This window comes from Ammodytes marinus (genome assembly GCF_949987685.1).
Source record: "Ammodytes marinus genome assembly, chromosome: 11".
Taxonomy (NCBI): domain Eukaryota; kingdom Metazoa; phylum Chordata; class Actinopteri; order Uranoscopiformes; family Ammodytidae; genus Ammodytes; species Ammodytes marinus.
The window spans coordinates 3487599-3507598 of NC_137215.1; the positions used below are offsets into that span (position 1 = coordinate 3487599).

General features: G+C 39.0%; 2 protein-coding genes across 3 annotated transcripts in view; both read right to left on the minus strand.

Moving 5' to 3' along the window:
* spef1 (sperm flagellar 1) overlaps window positions 1-9551 on the minus strand; it is a gene marked incomplete at both ends in the record, with an annotated part of 20961 nt that extends 11410 nt beyond the window's left edge. Inside the window, 2 exons of the mRNA XM_080036824.1 lie at window positions 8748-8859; window positions 9443-9551. Coding sequence (XP_079892950.1) covers window positions 8748-8859; window positions 9443-9551 — 221 coding nt within the window. The remainder of the gene's footprint in view (window positions 1-8747; window positions 8860-9442) is intronic.
* A 2139-nt stretch (window positions 9552-11690) lies between these two features.
* The window catches only part of adam8a (ADAM metallopeptidase domain 8a), a 23558-nt gene continuing 15248 nt past the window's right edge, over window positions 11691-20000 (minus strand). For both annotated transcript variants that reach the window (XM_080036278.1, XM_080036277.1), the window contains exons 17-25: window positions 19307-19393; window positions 18289-18373; window positions 15810-15924; window positions 15266-15464; window positions 14855-14902; window positions 14681-14737; window positions 14028-14078; window positions 13274-13354; window positions 11691-11971 (exon numbers count right to left, since the gene is read on the minus strand). In XM_080036278.1, coding sequence (XP_079892404.1) covers window positions 11927-11971; window positions 13274-13354; window positions 14028-14078; window positions 14681-14737; window positions 14855-14902; window positions 15266-15464; window positions 15810-15924; window positions 18289-18373; window positions 19307-19393 — 768 coding nt within the window. In that variant the 3' untranslated portion in view covers window positions 11691-11926. The remainder of the gene's footprint in view (window positions 11972-13273; window positions 13355-14027; window positions 14079-14680; window positions 14738-14854; window positions 14903-15265; window positions 15465-15809; window positions 15925-18288; window positions 18374-19306; window positions 19394-20000) is intronic.

Below are 20000 nucleotides of genomic sequence, written 5' to 3' on the forward strand. Positions count from 1 at the left end.
CTCATGATCCGCTACCTGGCTGTACTGTGTGTGTGTGCTGAAAAAAATCCAGTGTTTATACACAGCCTAGGCTCTGTAAACTGGAATGTAATCAAATGGAATTTAAACAAAGGGGGGCCACCATAGCTGAAAACATGCCCATTTACAGAGCCTAGGCTGTGTATTAACACTGGGTTTGTTTCTTCAGCACAAACACACTAGGTACAGGTGGTCTATCGTGAGGAGATATTCTCTGGTTTGACATTAAGTGATTTGGACTACAAGGGGGTTTTCCAGAATAACTGAATCAAACTGAAAATACACTCTGATACAAAATTAAACCAAAAAACTGAACAGAACAGATGTTTCTGAATGTCTGAAAAATGTCATCATAATAGGAACAGCAGATTGAGAGGTGGAGTCAGTGATTCTGGAGAACGCTTGTTGTCAAAATCACTTTTTGTCAAAATCAGTGAATATCTCCTCATGATCCGCTACCTGTCTGTACAAATCTGAGGTTAATACACAGCCTAGGCTCTGTAAGTAGGTACTGTATGTTGCTAGCTATATGGTCGGACTCTTTGTTTACATACACTTTGTTAACATACCAGTTTACTGAGCCTAGGCTGTGTATTAACACTGGATTCGTTTTCAGCGCTTACACAGTACAGACAGGTAGCGGATCATGAGGAGATATTTACTGACTTTGACAAAAAGTGACTTCAACAACAAGCGTTCTCCAGAATCACTGACTCCACCTCAAACTAAAAAATACAGTCTAATCCAAAACAAATACATAACAAATAACAAACCAGATGTTCCCTCTCTCTCTGTCTCTCTCTTTCTCTCTCTTTCTCTCTCTCTCTCTTTCTCTCTTTCTCTCTCTCTCTCTCTCTCTCTCTCTCTCTCTCTCTCTCTCTCTCTCTCTCTCTCTCTCTGTCTCCCCATTTCAACTCTGTCTGTCCTGTCTAATAAAGCTTGAAAATGCCAAAAAAATTATCTTAAGAAAATAGTAACAAGTATTAGTAATAGTAAAAGCACATTGGAAGTGATTTAACTGGAGCTGACAGACTCCATAGGGGCCTGTGTGTGTGTGTGTGTGTGTGTGTGTGTGTGTGTGTGTGTGTGTGTGTGTGTGTGTGTGTGTGTGTTTTACAGGGAAGAGCCATAACTCTCTGTGTCTGGCAGTGAGCCATAGATCAGAGGAGGAGTGGGAGTGTGTTGGACTGGTTCTCACAGCAGACACACACACACAGAGAGGCCCACTGGCTCTGCTAGACTAATGTTCTAGTTTCAGTGTCTGTAGCTAAATGTTACAGACAGAGATATAGCTGTTATTCAGATGGTTAGATATAAGTGCTTTACAATGTGCATAGAAAAGAAAAGCATACTACATGTGCATATATAAACTTTTAATTGAATACCTTCAAACCTGCAGTGTGTAGAATTTTGGGTTTTATTTCCTAGCATATTTTGTAGAAAGTAATTATAATATCCATAAGTACAGTTAATTTAGTGCATAATAGCTGAACATTTTTTTTTTAATAATTATTTTTTCCCTTAGAAAGGGTCTCATATATGTCCATATTTCTGCATATTTTGGACCAAGGCCTAGTGCCGCCATCTTGAAAGTGTCATAGTTGGAATGTCATCAGGTGCATTGTTTAAAATTTAGAATTGTTCATGTCCTTGAAGGCCACTGTAGCTTCTGTTATTATTCGAAAGGGGTGGGGTTACCCAGGGAGCGTTGCATACTAGAACTTTGTAGAACTTTCTTGATGATGTCATATTACACACTGCACCTTAAAATATGCAGAAATATGGACATATATGAGACCCTTTCTTTTTTTTTTATAATTCTTTTTATTTGGAAATGTTTATGAACACATTCATATTCTGAGCATACATTTTAGCAGACATATCCATAGTTTTTTGTTGTTTTTTGTTTACATACACATACGAACAACAGTATCCCACCCACCCCACCCCCTTGAACATGTAGTACACACACTTAGACTAACAAGAAGAAAATAGAAAAGTAAATACAGTAAAAATAAATAAATAAAATAGTAAGCAAGGTCATCATACTTAGTCGTGCCAAATGTCACCATGTACTTGTTCACATGCATATTCACAAACACTCTACATTATAGGCTGACATGCCAGCATCAATCCACATCGTAATTACACAGACAATGCATCATGCATACATACGGTACTCTATCCGAAAAACTGTTTTATAATTGGATTGGCCCAGAAGTGACCAAATCGGTAATTAAACCAAAAGAAAAGAAAAGAAAAGGGAAAAAAAAAAAAAAAAAAAAAAAAAAAAACTACTGTACGCTACATGATATAGGGCCCTGATGCAAGAAATATTGCTATGGGGTATCAGGTATAGTTTTGAGTTTCCCTATGTATTTCAAAACCGGATCCCAGGTGGAGTAGAATTTGTCCCTTGACCCCCTAAGCGAGTATTTAATTTTCTCTAATTGTATAAAGTGCATCAGGTCACACATCCACAAAGACGCTTTGGGAGGGTTTTTTGATTTCCAATGTAATAATATTCTTCTGCGTGCAAGCAGAGTCACAAAGGCCAATATGTTTTTATAACTTTTTCTTACTATAGAATGTGTACGATCTGTGATACCAAATATAGCTGCTGCTGCATTTGGTTGGAAATCAGTATTGAGCGCCTCAGATAATGTTTTAAAAATCATAGACCAGTAAGTGACCAGAGCAGGGCATGACCAGAACATATGGGTTAAATTGGCAGGGGTGTGATGACATCTGTTACAACTAGCATCAGAATCAGGATATATTTTAGCTAATCTTGCTTTGGAAAAGTGAGTCCGGTGTAAAACTTTAAATTGTATTATACTTAATTTTGCACAAGAAGTGCTGTCATTCACTCTTAGTAAAGCACATTTCCACATGTCATCTTCCATGTCTTCCCCCAATTCATCCGCCCAGTCCGCCCTTATCTTCGCGATGGTTATGGTTTTAAGAGAAGCTATACAATCATGTATTCTAGAAATTAGCCTTTTCGAATTGAATGGGGATTCTAGCAGATCATCTAAGCCTGACACTGAAGATACATTTGGAAAGTTGGGGTCATGGCTCATAAGGAAGTGGCGTACTTGAAAATATCGAAACAGGCTAGATCGAGGAAGGCCAAATTTTTGTGATAAGTCATTAAAGCTGGCAAATACACAATTTATGTACATATCTTTAAATTTAGAAATGCCTTGTCTCCGCCAAAAAGAGAATGTAGCATCTAATTTAGCTGGGGGGAAAAGATGGTTGTTGCATATAGGGCTTAAGCTAAGAGTTTGTTTGAAACCAAAGAACCGTCTCATTTGAAACCAGATCTTCAAAGTATTGATGACAATTGGGTTGTTTGTGAACTGGGTAGTAGAAACGGGAAGACTGGAAGTGACCAGAGCCGTGAGAGACGTTGAGATGCATGATGTAGCTTCATACTGGCACCAGTCTGTATCCGGAGTATGAAGCCAAAACATTATTTTTTGAACATTTGCAGCCCAGTAGTAGTAGAAAAGATTAGGAAGAGCTAGGCCTCCCTGTAATTTAGGCCTCTGTAGAAGCTCTAAACGTACCCTAGGGTTCTTGCCATTCCAAATAAAAGAAATAAAAGCGCTATCAATACATTTAAAGAAAGACCTAGGAAGGTAAAGTGGGATACATTGAAACAAGTAGAGGAATTTTGGGAGCACTGTCAAAAGCTTTCTCTGCGTCCAGTGAGATGACCACCTCAGGTACCTCACTGGACGCAGGGGAGTGAATAATATTCAAAAGCCGTCGGATATTTGTAAATGAGTGTCGACCCAGAATGAAACCGGTTTGGTCAGCAGAGATCACATCAGTCATTGTGGTTTCTAGGCGTAGGGCAAGCGCTTTAGCTAGGATCTTCACATCACTGTTTAGGAGGGAAATGGGTCGATATGAGCCACATTCTGTATTCTCTTTACCTGGCTTAAGCAGGAGAATAATCGATGCCTCAGTGAGAGTTTGTGGTAATGACCCACGGGACATAGACTCTATAAACATTTCAAGTAGAATTGGGGATAGTTTCTTAGAAAAAGTTTTAAAAAATTCTATTGGGTAGCCGTCGGGGCCAGGTGTCTTACCACTTTGCATTGCCATTATTGCGTTAATAATTTCAGACAGTTGTAATGGGAGTTCGGTCTTTGTCTTATCCGTTACCTTTATGGAAGGAGCTTCAAGATTGCAAAAGAAATGTTCCATATCAGTTCTATCATTGGTCGCCTCTGATGTATACAGGTTAGAATAAAATGAGGTGAATGTTTCATTAATTTCTCCCGGGTCAGTAGTTAAATCCCCATTTGGTTTCCTTATTTGTGAGATTTGTTGAGAAACAGATTGGGCCTTAAGTTGGTGTGCTAGAAGGCGGCCAGCTTTTTCTCCATGCTCATAAGCATATCCACGTGATTTTAACAACATTTTTTCTGTTTTACCGGTTGACAACAGGTTGTATTGAGTTTGAAGGTCAAGCTTTTTTTTATAGAGTTCAGGGGATGGAGACGAAGAGTACTGAGAGTCTACTGTGCTAATTGATTTAATAAGCTGGTCTTGTTCAAGTCTACGCATTCTATTGATTCTTGCTGAATATGATATAATCTCACCTCTGATCACAACCTTCAGTGTCTCCCAAAGCAATGAGGAGGAGATGTCATCTTTTTTGTTGGAAACTATAAAGTTGTCAATTTCTTTGTTTATCAAATCACAGAATGAACTATCAGCCAGTAAGGTTTTGTCTAATTTCCAAGGAGGACGTTCCGAATTGTTAGGAGGAAACACAAGATCTAATAAAACAGGGGCGTGATCAGATTCAACTATGGTTGAATAATCAGCTTTTGTGACAAAGGGAAGAAGGTTTCTATCAATAAAAAAGTAGTCTATTCTGCTGTATGAGTGGTGAACCGGGGAAGAGAAGGAGTAGGATTGACCAAGTGGAGAAAGAGAGCGCCAGGGGTCAACACCTCCTATTTGATCCATAAGAAAAGATAAAGATTTGGCCATTTTTGAAGGATCTGTAGATTTAGGATTAGAGCGGTCCAATATTGGGTTAATTGTGCAATTCAGATCACCCCCTAAAATGAATTGTTGTGAGTTTATGTCTGGTATTAATGAGAAAACTTTACCCATGAATTTATCATCATCCCAGTTTGGGGCATATATATTAACCAAAACGACAGGCTTGTGGAAAAGTAGCCCAGAGACCATGACAAAGCGCCCCTGTGGGTCAGAAATAACAGTGGTAGCACTGAACTGGATTTTTTTATGTATCAATATAGCGGTCCCACGTGTTTTGGAATCGAAACTTGAGTGGAACACATGTCCCACCCAAGCTTTCCTGAGTCTAATTTGATCTTTCAACAACAAATGAGTTTCTTGAAGAAATGCAATTTCACATTTTAAATATTTAAGGTGATTGAATATTCTAGCTCTTTTTACAGGCCCATTTAAGCCTTTTACGTTCCAGCTAATAAATCTTACATCAGCCTTTCTTACATTAGTTCTTTGTTCCATGTTTAAATCAGAAAAAGGGTAAAATTGTTATAATAACTGTAAAGCAAATAAATGGTCACAACAAAAATGTGTACAGCTCCATGGATAACCTCATTAAGAAAGAGTGAGATAAAGAAATAAAAAAATAAAAAATAAATTCTAGTGGTGTACCATCCCATAACCCTGTCCCATACCCCAGACATAGACACAGACATAACTAAAACTAAGCCTATACTTGTTCCTCTCCCTGAGGCAAGCTGCAGGCATAACACTATTTCCAAAAACTTCTGGTAGAACATCATCTTCTTGCTTCTAGCTAAGAAGGCTCCCAGTAATAATATATAAACAAGCTTTACACAAAGGCCATGAAGGCAAAAGCAGGGCTGAGGGGACAAAAATATTATAAAGTAATAATTAGGTGTAAAAAAAAAATATATATATATATATAAATATATATATGGCACATCCATGTAATGGGAAAGCTATGTGTCCCCCTCCCCTTCTCTTTTGTTCCCCCTAATTAGCCCAAACATAACATGAATGAAAGCAGTAGCACACAGAGTAACACAAGATCCGGGCCACTTTTTTTTTTTTTTTTTTTTTTATCCCTTCTAAACATGTTATCCCAAAACGTAGCGTGGATGAAAGCACAGTACCTTAAAATCCAGGGCGTATGACAGACTAACTGCAAAGGCAACGTACACAGTAGAGTGTGCAATATTTACTGTCCGTCTCCAGTCCATAGTGAAGGTAAACGCTGCTGAATTTTTACTCTTTAATCCTCTGATCGTAGAACCTCTGGGCTTCATCAGGTGAGTCGAAGGTGAGCACGTCGTCCCCGTGTGTCACGCGCAGCCTGGCAGGGTAGATCAGGTGGAACCGGACGTTCTTTTGGTAAAGGGCTTGTTTTATCCCGTTAAATGCAGCTCGCTTTTTAGCGAGAGCTGCGCTGTGATCTTGAAACATCCTTATGACAGTTCCTCCGTACCGCAGTTCGTGATTCCTTGCCCAGCGCAGCGCGGCTTCCTTCTGTTGGAATCGGGAGAAACAAACCAGGAATGTGCGCGGAGGCTTTCCTTGTCCAGATCTGAAGGTCGGGGACCGGTGGGCTCTCTCCAGTTCGGGCGGCGCAGTGAAGACGTCGGGGCCCATCACCTGCATCAGCAGCTCAGACATGAATTTAACCGGGTCCTTGCCGTCTTCGCTGCCTTCTGGTATGTGTAGTATACGGAGATTGGCTCTCCGCGATCGGTTTTCTAGGTCATCGAGCCGAGTCAAGAGAGATTGGTTTTGGGCTTGGAGCGTCTTAATGCTAGACTCCGCAGCGCATACACGTTCAAAGTTATCACCGGACACAGACTCCACTGAGGTGAGGCGCTGTTGGAATGTGTTCACTGTTGTTTGGAGTGAGTCCAGCGAGGCTTGTAGTGGCTTTGTAGATTCTTGAATCAGAAGAGAAACATCATCCCTTAGTGTGGTTCTCTGCTTCGCAAATTCTGCAGCCAGTTGATCCTTAGAAATGACAGCGGTATCCATGGTTGCTCCCGGTCCTGAAGTTTTTGTCGCTGTCGGAGGGCTGTTAGCTGAGAACGTTGCTAGCTTACTTGCGGCGCTAGTAGCAGCGCGTGTAGCTGGGGTTTGTGCACTGCAACCTGATTTAGCAAACTTAGAATTGCTCATTTTAAGTTGAAACACTTAATAAAACTCACTAATGTCAAAAGCACTGGGAAGAAAGCTTGATAAAAACGAATATAGCAAAAAGTAGACTGGGAGCCTTCTCTCGTGCGTCCGCTCACCACATTTGCCAACCGGAAGTCATATGAGACCCTTTCTAAGGGAAAAAAAATAATTCAAATTTTTTTTCAGCTATTATGCACTAAATTAAATGTACTTATGGATATTATAATTACTTTCTACAAAATCTGCTAGGAAATAAAACCCACAATTCTACACACTGCAGGTTTAAATTAAAGGTGCAGTGTGTAATATGACATCATCAAGAAAGTTCTAGAAAATTGTAGAGAGTTTTAGAATGGAACGCTCCCTGGGTAACCCCATCCCTTTTGAATAATAACAGAAGCTACAGTGGCCTTCAAGGACAAGAACAATTCTAATTTATAAACAATGCACTTGATGACATTCCAACTATGACGCTTCCAACATGGCGGCGCCAATGCCTTGGTCCAAGGTATGGAGAAATATGGACATATATGAGACCCTTTCTAAGGGGGAAAAAAAAATTCTAAAAAATGTTTTCAGCTATTATGCACTAAATTAAATGTACTTGATATTATAATTATTTTCTACAAACTCTGCTAGGAAATAAAACACAAAATTCTACTCACTGCAGGTTTAAATTAAATACATTAAAGATCACAGCAGACACACAGAGGCCCAGGGCTGAGATCAACTAATGTTCTAGTTTCAGTGTCTGTAGCAAAATGTTACTGAATTCGCTTTTCTTATGGCTATTCTATGCTCAATGTATTTTAATCTTGATGTATTTCATGCCCCTGTAAAGCACTTTGAATGGCCTTGTGTCTGAATTGTGCTATAGAAATAAACTTGCCTTGCCTTGAAGAGCAATAGCTGTTATTCAGATGGTTAGATAGCAAATTGGGCGGGTCACATTTTTTGTTGTTTAGTTAGATCCTACTAAATACTTTTAAAGATAACATAATTTTTTATTACCAATAGTTAAGGCCGGATTTTAGAATTATGCCTGTGACTTCTAAAGGATCTGTAAGGCTTTGTGACCGCTGCACTGCCTATGCTTAGCTGTAACTTTACCTTCATCGCATGCATCCAAGTTAATTGTAGCTTCCGTGTGTGTGTGTGTGTGTGTGTGTGTGTGTGTGTGTGTGCGTGTGCGTGTGTGTCTTTGTGTCTGTGCCCCAGTGTCTGTATGCCTGTGTGTTTGAGAGTGTGTGTCTTTTTGCCCGTGTGTGTGTGTGTGTTTGTGTGTGTGTCTTTGTGTCTGTGCCCCTGTGTGTGTGTGTGTGTCTATTTGCCCGTGTGGGTGTGTGTGTGTGCGCCTGTGTGTATGTGTGCACGCCCCTGTGTGTGTGTGTGTGTGTGTGTGTCTGTGCGCCCGTGTGTGCGCGTGTTTATGTGTGTGTGTGTGTGTGTGTGTGTGTGTGTGTGTGTGTCTGTGCGCCCGTGTGTGTGTTTGTCAATCAATTTAAACCCAACCAAACAAACAAAGGTCTATCTCTTCTTGCCTGTTGAGGAGGCTCCAGTTACTGAGCTTCTGCTGTGTGGAGTTTGCAGGGATGTAGTTGTGCAGGTCGACCAGCTTTGGGAAGAAATGCTTCACCAGCTCAGCGGCCATCACTACAAACAGACAGACAGAGAGAGAGACAGGGGGGGTAGGCAGAGAGACAGGCAGGCAGACAGACAGACAGACAGACAGACAGACAGGGGGTAGGCAGAGAGACAGACAGACAGAATAGAGAGAGAGAGAGATAGATAGATAGATAGATAGATAGATAGATAGATAGATAGATAGATAGATAGATAGATACACACACACACACACACACACACACACACACACACACACACACACACACACACACACACACACACAGGCAGGGGGGGGGGGGGGGTAGGCAGAGAGGAGATGGTCAGTGCACAAGCAAATACATCAACATGTAGGCTATGATATCATATTGTTAGCCAACGGGCTAACTGACTTTAAAAATAGGCCTATAGCTTTAGAACAATTTGGCATCAATGTACTTTAACAAAAGTCCATTAGGCTTTACACCAGGTAATTCATTTGAGGCCATTATGAAGGAGCATAGGAGACATTAGAATAAGAATATTGTAGGCTAATAATAATCATACAAACAGCACAATAAATATAGCTAAAAAAATGCACTTTATACGGGCTAATAGCCTATAGTAACTATACCTCCGTCGCTGAAGTCTCGTGTGATGTGTCTCTTGGGTCGGGACAGCGGGATCTTGTCTATCCACGCGTACAGATCCTGCAGCTCCTCTTCGTTCAGTTCTCGTTGCATTATTTCCTAAAGCGAAACATCAGCTTGTGGAAAGTTTGGTTTTATTTTACTGAGGCTAGCTGGTTAGCTTTAGCTTCTATTCTAGCCAACACTCTACAACAGGTTGTTTGAGGTGTTGCTAGGAGACCTCCATGGCAACGCTTCAGGGCAAGGCTCCGTCTGGTCCCGATAGAAAAAGAGAAAAAGTAGTTTTTAAATGTTTTATTTCTGTTCATTGGCTTTTCTAATGTGTATTATGTATTTTAATCTTGCCCCTGTAAAGCACTTTGAATGGGCTTGTGCTATATAAATAAACTTGCCTTGCCTTGAGTGAAATTGTAAATAGCCTACACCGTAAACTGTGTGATTTAAACACTATTCAGGCTCCCCATCAAGGTCTTAAAATAAATATGGATATTTAGTTTGTTGCTATTGTGTTTTCAAATGTTGATTTGGTCTAAAAAATTGACTGTCAACTGATTATTCACTATTTTTTTTACGTTGCAAATACAAATTTATTTCCCCAATTAGGCAACGGTCTTTTAAACTAGAAGTTGCTTGAAAACAACATACAAATAAAAATACAGTTTATTAATTCACATTTTTAGGCTATTACACAGCCATGTTACTTTTCGATGATGACCCAGTTGCTATGTGAGTAACAGACTGTTGCTATGGACCCACAACCACACATTTTTTTTTATAAACTTTATTTGAGATGTGCAACTTGAACATGGCAACATTAAAATGTCTGCAATAATCAATCAATCAATCAATCAATATAATACAATACGATTAGATTGCCACAGCAGGGAATAAGTTTACATTCATATAGCCTACGTAGACCTACGGACGGACATTTTTGCAAAAGCCTAAAAAATCCCTTGAGTTGTAATCAACGTTTAGGCCATCATTAAGTCAACATACACAGACAAAATGTGTAACAATGCACTTAGACTAGTTAGTACAAGAACAGGTCATAACCGTTGTGCTATGTCCTCAATTAAAAAATCTATAAAGTGCCCAAGTTGGTGCAACATTTTAAAAATCCCTTAACAACATTGTTTCTCTTGAAAAAGCCGTACCAAAAAGCATGTAGGGAAAGAGTAACAGTCGGTAAAACAGTAAAAGCACTAAATGTGCAATCGCCTCACAAACGTGTTCACATATCCAAGGATCAAGGCAGAGAGACATTTCCCTTAAAGTAAGACACTGCAGGCACTGGTCAATGTTCAGATTTTTTTTGTCTATTTATCTTCCATAACATGTCTTCTTTCATAGGCTACTAGTATAAATAAATGGTCCACAATGTACATTCAGGTGTTTATTTGACTAAATCTTGTCTGTTATCCTGTACAACCATCTTTAACGGCCATTATCTCAACATAAATATTTTTCCATTCTCTGAACCAGAAATCTCAACTTCTAAAGCACTTACATAAACTTAACTTTCCATAATCATTGAAAAAACGATTGAAAAGATGAAATAGGCTTTATCCAAATATGTTCTCTGTAAAACTTTGGACATCCATTTGCTGTAAACATGTAATAATGGCTTTTTCCAACATCTAGATTATTATTTTTTTTCAAAAAGAGATGCACATTTATGGCTAAGTAGTTAGATATTACCAAAGTTGCATATTTTTTTCAAATATTTCTAAAAAAGTTGTCATACAAAAAAATATTGTTTTACTGTTGTAATCAACTGGCAAAGTTCTATTATCATATCATTATTTATTGATATTTCAGGTCTCCCTTGCAAAAGAGTCTTCGGTCTCAATGGGATTTACCGGTATAAATAAAGGTTAAGAAAAAATTATAAGTTAAAAATGTCACCCTATTCACCTGCAGTGTCTCGCCTTTAAAAAAAGCAACAAATAAACACATAAACAAATAATAATAATAAAATCATGATGGCAGTGTAGCCATTGGTCAATTGTACAGGACAGACGATTGGGTCTGTCAATCAAGTCTTCAGTTTCTCATCAACACTGAAGTCTTTACATAAACAAAGACACAGACGCTGTTTAATCCTCATAGTACACACAGCTCAGGCTATCAGTGGCTCTGGTTTCACCGGAATACCTTGATCTATTCTCTCTCTCACACACACACACACACACACACACACACACACACACACACACACACACACACACACACACACACACACACACACACACACACACACACACACACACACACACACACACACACACACACACACACACACACACACACACACACACACACACACACACACACACACACACACTGGTTTCCACTTTAAGAGGTCTTAATCCGGACTGAGAGTGTTTTCTCTTTCTTTCTGTGTGTGACGGCGGTCAGTGTCGCCTGTCAGTGTTTTCATCAGGATGGGTCAGTCAGTCCCTCTGTCATCTGGGACGGCCTGGAGGCATCAGGGCCGCCCGTCCTGCAAGCTAAAGAAACAACAACCAATGTTAACAAACACTTCTGTTTATTAAACCTGCAGTGTGTAGAATTTTTGGTTTTATTTCCGAGCAGATTTTGTAGAAAGTAATTATAATATCCATAAGTACATTTAATTTAGTGCATAATAGCTGAAAAATGTTTTTGAATTATTTTTTTTCCCTAAGAAAGGGTCTCATATATGTCCATATTTCTGCATATTTTGGACCAAGGCCTAGTGCCGCCATCTTGAAAGTGTCATAGTTGGAATGTCATCAGGTGCATTGTTTAAAATGTAGAATTGTTCTTGTCCTTGAAGGCCACTGTAGCTTCTGTTATTATTCGAAAGGGTTGGGGTTACCCAGGGAGCGTTGCATTCTAGAACTTTGTAGAACTTTCTTGATGATGTCATATTACACACTGCACTCAGTTACAGGGTTAGTATAGAGTCTGGAACGGTTGGAAAAAGCTTTATTTATAATCATGTTTTTTCAAGATTTGAAATGTGCTTGAAATCTGAACCCAATTACTGTATAGTACTAACTAGTTTACACAAAACAATTTGTACTACAAAACAGATTCCACCCCCCCCCCCCACCAGTAACTTCATGCTACTACATGCCATGTCATTAAAAACTATTATCAAATGTATTAGATTTTATTATTGTAATTTTTCAATAAAAATTTTAAATAAAAAAAGATTGTTTTTTTCTTACATTAGTGACCCAGCGACTCACAATGTGCTACAGAAATACACAGGATACGTCTCTTTCAATTTGTAAATTTTATTCCATATTCTATTTTATTTTTATATTTTTATGGAAAATCAATGTGTTTCTTTAATAGCTGTATTAGGCGATTGTCAGTATACATTATATTCAAAGCTTCAGGGTCCTTTAAAAAGTTATTTTTATCTTGAAAAATGCTGGAAAAGTGCTTGAATTTCACCCTTTTAAAAGCCTGTATTTATGAAACCCTGTAATTATTCAGTGGTGTCCGTAGGAACTACTGAGTCAGAGGTTATTCACTGCTCTGCTATGTTGTGAGCCCGAGTCCTTAACCACAGACAGATGGCTTTATAAACGTGAGCGCTCTAAATAATGTTAGGAATGTTTGAATGGTGAGGGGGTGGGCGGGGGTGTGTGTGTGTGTGTGTGTGTGTGTCTGTCTGTCTATCTGTGTGTGTGGGTGGGTATCTCACTGTCTGTGTGTGTATGCACAGTGTGTGTGTGTGTTTGGAGATTATGTGTGTGTGTGTGTGTGAGTGTGTGTGTGTGTGTGTGTGTGCGTGTGTGTGAGTCTTGATTACATACCAGCAGAGTGTGTGGCAGGGGAGACGGGACGGCAGAGGGTTTGGGCTTCACAGGAGGCATCGGAGGCTTTGGTTTCATGGTCTTAAAGAGAAACATGTTTAATGTTAGTCAGATGTGAGGTAATGGCAAACTAGAATTTGGTGTTAAAGGTGGAGTCAGTCAGTGATTCTGGAGAACGCTTGTTGTCAAAATCAGTGAATATCTCCTCACGATCTGCCTGTCTGTACTGTGTGTGCGCTGAAAAAGAATCCAGTGATAATATTTTGATTTGATTTGATTTATTAGGATCCCCATTAGCAACACACCGGAGTGAGAGCTAGTCTTCCTGGGGTCCGAAACATACAATATAGACAACAGACAATCACTTGTTTGACATTATGTCAAACCGAAATAGACAAATAATAACAACAATATTACACAACACTATGATTTAAAAACATCATAATTACAAATATAACAAAAGAAAATAAAGATAAGAAATCTACAAAAGGAAATGAAACATACACAGCCTAGACTCTGTAATCTGGCATGTTGCAAGCTACTGTGGGCTGTGTTTACACACCAGTTTACAGAACCTAGGCTGTGTATTAACAACAGATTTTGTTTTCAGCGCACACACAGTTCAGACAGGTAGCAGATCATGAGGAGATATTCACTGATTTTGACGAAAAAAGTGATTTTGACAATAAGCGTTCTCCAGAATCACTGACTGCACCTTTAAATGTGTGACTCATAACAATGTGAAGTGACTTACAGGCTTTGGTGAGAGTGGGGGCAGCGGTCTGGATGGAGGGAGCGGCTTAGCCTGAGAAAAACAAGAGAGACCAACAACAATTAATATATTATTTAACAAAGCAAACAACTAGTGAGCTTAACAATGGATTGGATTTATATAGCGCTTTTCTAGGCACTCAAAGCGCTGTACAGGGTTGCAGGTTCCATTCATTCACACACAGTCATACCAGTGGTGGAAGCTTAAACAGTAACCAAACCCCAAAACCACTTTTTTTTTTAAAGCTTAAAGCAATTTAAATGGGGATTTAGTAGTGTTGTTGACTGTCTCAGGCCCAAATCTCCACATTTTAGTACAGAGTGAGTATGTTAATTCAACATACAGCTCTGAAAGAAATTAAGAGACCACTCCAAATGTTCAGTGTCTCTCGTTTTACTATTTATAGGCATAATGTTTGAGTAGAATGAACATTTTGGATTCATTTTACAAACTACTGACAACATTTCTACCAAAAAGCTCCCCCAAAAATATTGTCATTAAAGAGCATTTTCAATAATTAATGTAGAGATGAAGATTGAAGACAAATCCAGAATGGTCTCTTAATTTTTTCCAGAGCTGTATTTTGTATAATATAGACAATATTTCGGAATCCTGTTTGCACTGTGCATTCCTACCTCGGTGTAGTTTGGCTTGCTTGAGGCAGGCGGTGGCTGCATGAACGGCCTCACAAACTGAAGAAAAAATAACATTAATTTATGGTCAGAAAACTGTGGGCACATTAACAATAAGGGCTGTTGTTCTATATGTGTTTAATGGCACATTTAAGACAAAACAGTAGATCAACTTACCTGGTGGTTCTTTGCTGGTTGAGGTACAGCGGGCACCTTCATAGGAGGCTGAAAGGCATAAAAACAAAGATGAGACAAAAACATTGTCTTTTCAAGCACTGGTCAATGTTCATATTTCTGTCTATTTTGCTTCCATTAGGCCTACACGTCTTCTTTCTTTTATAAAAAATAAAAAAAGGTCCTAAATATTTAGGTGTTTATTGGACTAAACCTTGTCTGTTTGCGTCTGAATATTTCTCCTATACAACCATCTTTAACGGCCATTATCTCAAAAAACATTTTATTTTGTGAGTGTGTGTGTGTGTGTGTGTGTGTGTGTGAATGGGTGAATGTAGTAAAAAATGTGAAGCGCTTTGGGGCTGAGAAAATCTTATACCATTTACCATTATATTGTTAAAATGTTTTGCCCACCTGAGGAGCTGCTCGGCTGGGCTTGAGGGCTCCAGGATTGGGGCCTACAGTAGCGGAGGCCAGCGGGAGACAGGCCTGGGTGGCAGAAGACTCCAGGAATATGGGTCTGCTGATGTGTGTGTTACCCAGTCTGGGGCTGCCTCGAGTACTACTGGAGCGGAACACTGGGTTGGACTGTCCTGAGGTAGACTGGAAGCTCCTATGATACGAAATAAATGTGTTAATACAGTAAAAAGTAAATACAGATAATAGAAAAAATAACACACACTCACTCACTCACGCACACACTCTCACGCGTGCACGCATTCACGCACGCACACACTCACTCGCTCCCTCGCACGCACACACACGCTCACTCACTCACACTCACTCACTCACATGCACACACACACGCACTCACTCACTCACTGACTCACACTCGCTCACACACACACACACACACACACACACACACTCACTCACTCACTCACTCTCTCACTCACACACACACACACACACACACACACACACACACACACACACACTCAATAACATCTGTTCATACCTCTTTGCAGGTCGTCTCTTTCTGATGCAACACATCACCGTGCCGATAACCACGACCAAGAGCAGGAGTGATCCAACCGCCAGGGACACCGCTAACACCGGTACACCTGCATCTGCTACACACACACACACACACACACACACACACACACGCCGCACACACACACACACACACACACACACACACACACACACACACACACACACACACACGCCACACACACGCACACACACACACACACACACACAAGTTTTAAAGGGATAAAAAATTGGATACCGTCCAACTCTAATATGTCTACATACATTCGTACATACCTGTGCATCTTAATTTATTTTTTTAAATAAATAAATATTTAATTTAAAGTTTTATTTCTATTCCTGTTTGGTAAATACAAACAATAATTAATAAATAAATAATAAAGTTAGAGTCCCACGGAAATAGGTTAAAGTCATGTTTCATATTTTTTATTTGCTTTTCTCATGTCTATTTTAATCTTGATGTATTTCTTGCCCCCCTGTAAAGCACTTTGAATGGCCTTGTTTCTGACTTGTGCTATAGAAATAAACTTGCCTTGCCTTGCCTTGCCTTGCCTTACATACATGAGAGCATAGCACAGATTAACATACCTATCCGTACAATAACAGTATTTAAGCCACGGCTGGAAAGAGTAAAAATGTGAAAGAATTAGTTTAAATTAATAAAAAAATAAATTGGATACAGATCAACTCTACACATAACAGCAAACAGTGCGTCACTCACTGCGGAAGCAACACTGTAACATCATTACTACATCTGTACAGACATTTGACTGTTTTAGGGGAATTCCACTAAGTCTAAAGCAGCATCTGTTTGGAGCTCAACAGAACAGAGACACAGATTGTTAGAGAAATGTACAGTTAGAACGTCATGTAGTACATCATGTGACTATTATGACGGGTGAGAATATGGGATGAATTTGCCTTTTTTTGTTTATTATTTTATTTTATTTTATTTTATTTTATTTTATTTTATTTTATTTTATTTTATTTTATTTTATTTTATTTTATTTTATTTTATTTTATTTTATTTTATTTTATTTTATTTTTAATGTTATTGTTTTTTATGTTTGGTATATGGGATAAATCTTTCCTTTTTTCATTTATTTTTTGTTTATTTATTGAATTTTTTTTTGTATGTCCTTGTTGTGATGATGCAGGTGTGTGTTGTATAAAACAAATAGATAAAACGACAATTAATTTATTGTGAAAAAAAAAATTTATATATAGGGGAAGGTGGGGTGATTTGTGCAACTTTTTACTCAAAGTGATTTTAAAGTGAGGCCTTGACAGTTATGTCTCCAACTCAAATATGTACATATATTTCAGGATGTTGTGCATCCCTGGCAATAAAAACTTTGGATCTGGAATAAACTGTTTAAGAAATATAGCTTTCGGAAAAAAAGTTGTCTTGTCGCACAAATCACCCCACTACGTGGGGTGATTTGTGCGTCATTGTGTCACAATGACAAAGTCACCATCATCATCTTTCTGGCCATCTGAACTCTCATCAGTGGTGTCGTTAAGTGGAATTGAGATGTCACTCTCTTCTGAGCTACTGTAGACAATCACTTTCTTTTGGTGACCAGCGTATACAGCCATGCCACTGGCACAACTCTCAGAAATGTACTTTGCACTAGTTGCTCCGTGCTTGTGGAACCAACTGCCACCTGACAAATGTGATTCCCCCTACATTTCTGCCTTTAAATCAAGGCTCAAAACCCATATGTACACCCTGGTGTTTCCTCCCCATTAACCTCTGCACTACTTACTTACCTCTGCACTACTATCTGTGTTTATGTGGATGTATGGGCTTTACGTCTTTTATTTTGGTTATTGTTATTTTACCTTCATTGTTTACCTACTGAATGCACTATGTACAGCACTTTGGACAGTGCAAACTGTCATAAATGTGCTTTTATAAATACATTTTACTTACTTACTTACTTATAACTCACCCAGGCCCTTGCGCACAAATCACCCCATCCCCAGAATTTTGGATAATAGGCATGATGCAGCAATTTAGGGTTGACATTGTGCTAATTATATAGACTCAAAGTGTAGCATACCAAAGCACTAAAACATGTGTCAAATGTTTTCAAACGTGTCTATAATTGTTCAGACACAATAATCAAAAAACCTTGATCATGGAAATTTTACTTTGAAAGGCAAAACACAGTTTTTTGAGCTTAAATGTGCTTATATCTTATTCCTTGTGTCTCCCTTCTTTACAGGATGAGTCAAATGGATGGCTCTTCTTAAATATGTGGTCACATTTCCAATTTCTTCCACGGTTTTCTAGAAACAATGGGTTTTGCAACTTCCAAAATGCACAAATCACCCCACCTTCCCCTACTATATTACATCTCTGTGAACAACACAGTATAGGGTGAATGGACACAGTCACATGGTATTGGTGGTTAATAGCACAACATGAGTTTTACCTTCAGGCAGCTCTGACTGCTTCACGTCACAGTAAGGAGGGGCCCAGCCCGGGGAACAGTGGCATTTACCCTCATGGTTACAGACCTGAAAAGACATCACATTCACAGCTAGTCAAGTACACATCAGATACACAAACAATAGGAAAAACATATTAATATACACTTTTAATCGAGAAGGCAGTAATATTCAATAAAATATTCATTGATTAATAGTTTACTGTAGAATCTCCTTGGATAAAATGTTAAGGCAAAGGACAGAACATGCTATTTATCCAGGCATGCAAAAATACTTATTTTTAAGAAAAGACCGTTGCTTCTACGAAAGAGTATAGAGGCCACAAGAGAAAAGAAGGAGAACAAATTTCTTTCATTATAAACTTCAAGAATAAAGACAACATTTTGTGAATAAACTCGAAAGTTCCAGACTGCAGTAAAGTTGGAAAGATAATGACAGATTCAAACTTCAAGGATCAATAACTCATAAGCAAAACGTTATTTAAACACAAACGATGCATCTTTGCTACAATCTAATTTTTACTGAAACCACACACTAATAACTTTTTTTCTTTTAACCTTAATTTCTACAGGTAAATCCCATTGAGACCGAAGACTCTTTTACAAGGGAGACCTGTTTCCCTTTCCCACGTTACCATTCACACACACATTCATACACCGATAGCAGGCTAACTATCGACATTCACACAAGGCAAGGTGGGTGAAGTGTCTTGCCCAAGGACACAACAACTATGACACAGGTGGCATGGCGGGAATCGAACCTCCAACCCTTTGATCATCGGCCGACCCGCTCTACCAACTGAGCCACAGTCGCCCCAAATAACTGCACTGGACTGTATCAGAGTGAAGGTTTTGATTATCTTATGGTATTTTCCTCAGTTATTATTTTAGAGTTATTGATACCAGAAGTTCAAATCTGTCTCGACATTGGATTTTGTGTTTTTTCCTCAAAGTGCACGCAGCGCTCTGAATGGCTGTGACTCGAGGTCAACAGGAGTCTCACCCCGCGGTTGTTGCATTTGGCAGAGCAGTCCTTTGGTCCGTACACTTTTATACTCTTCATGTCTTGACAGCGCTGGTTGTAGCAAACCTGAAAGAACGGACAGAGACAATGTGAGTATGGGCTGGATATTTTCAAGGATTTCTATAAGCACTACGCATCATTTATATGAGGAAACATTGCGATACGATGCATAGGCTATTTCGATATGTTGCGATATTTGTCTTTATATTTGGAAGGGGCAAATTTTTCCAAATGCAAAAAAAATAATCTTTAACAATATCGTTTTTGGGAGCTCGAAATTTGTATCACCAAAATAAATATCCCGATATATTTTCCATTTCATTTTCATTCAACCTTTATTTATACTCGAAAGATCAGTTGAGGAGTGTCCCTCATTCGCAAAGACGTTGATAACCGTATCAATTTTTTAGCATATTGTGAGTACGTTAAATTTACCGATTTGAAGTGTTTTGTTAATGGTAAATGGACTTGTATAGCGCTATATCTCCGTTTATCACAGACTCAAAGCACTTTACATTGTTTTTGTACACATTCACCCAGTCACACACACATTCATACGCCGATAGCAGCAGCTACCACGCAGGGTAGGCTTAGCACTAGGGTGCTAAGCTATCTAAGCTAACTATCGGGAGCAATTCGGGGTTCAGTGTCTTGCCCAGGGACACTTCGACAT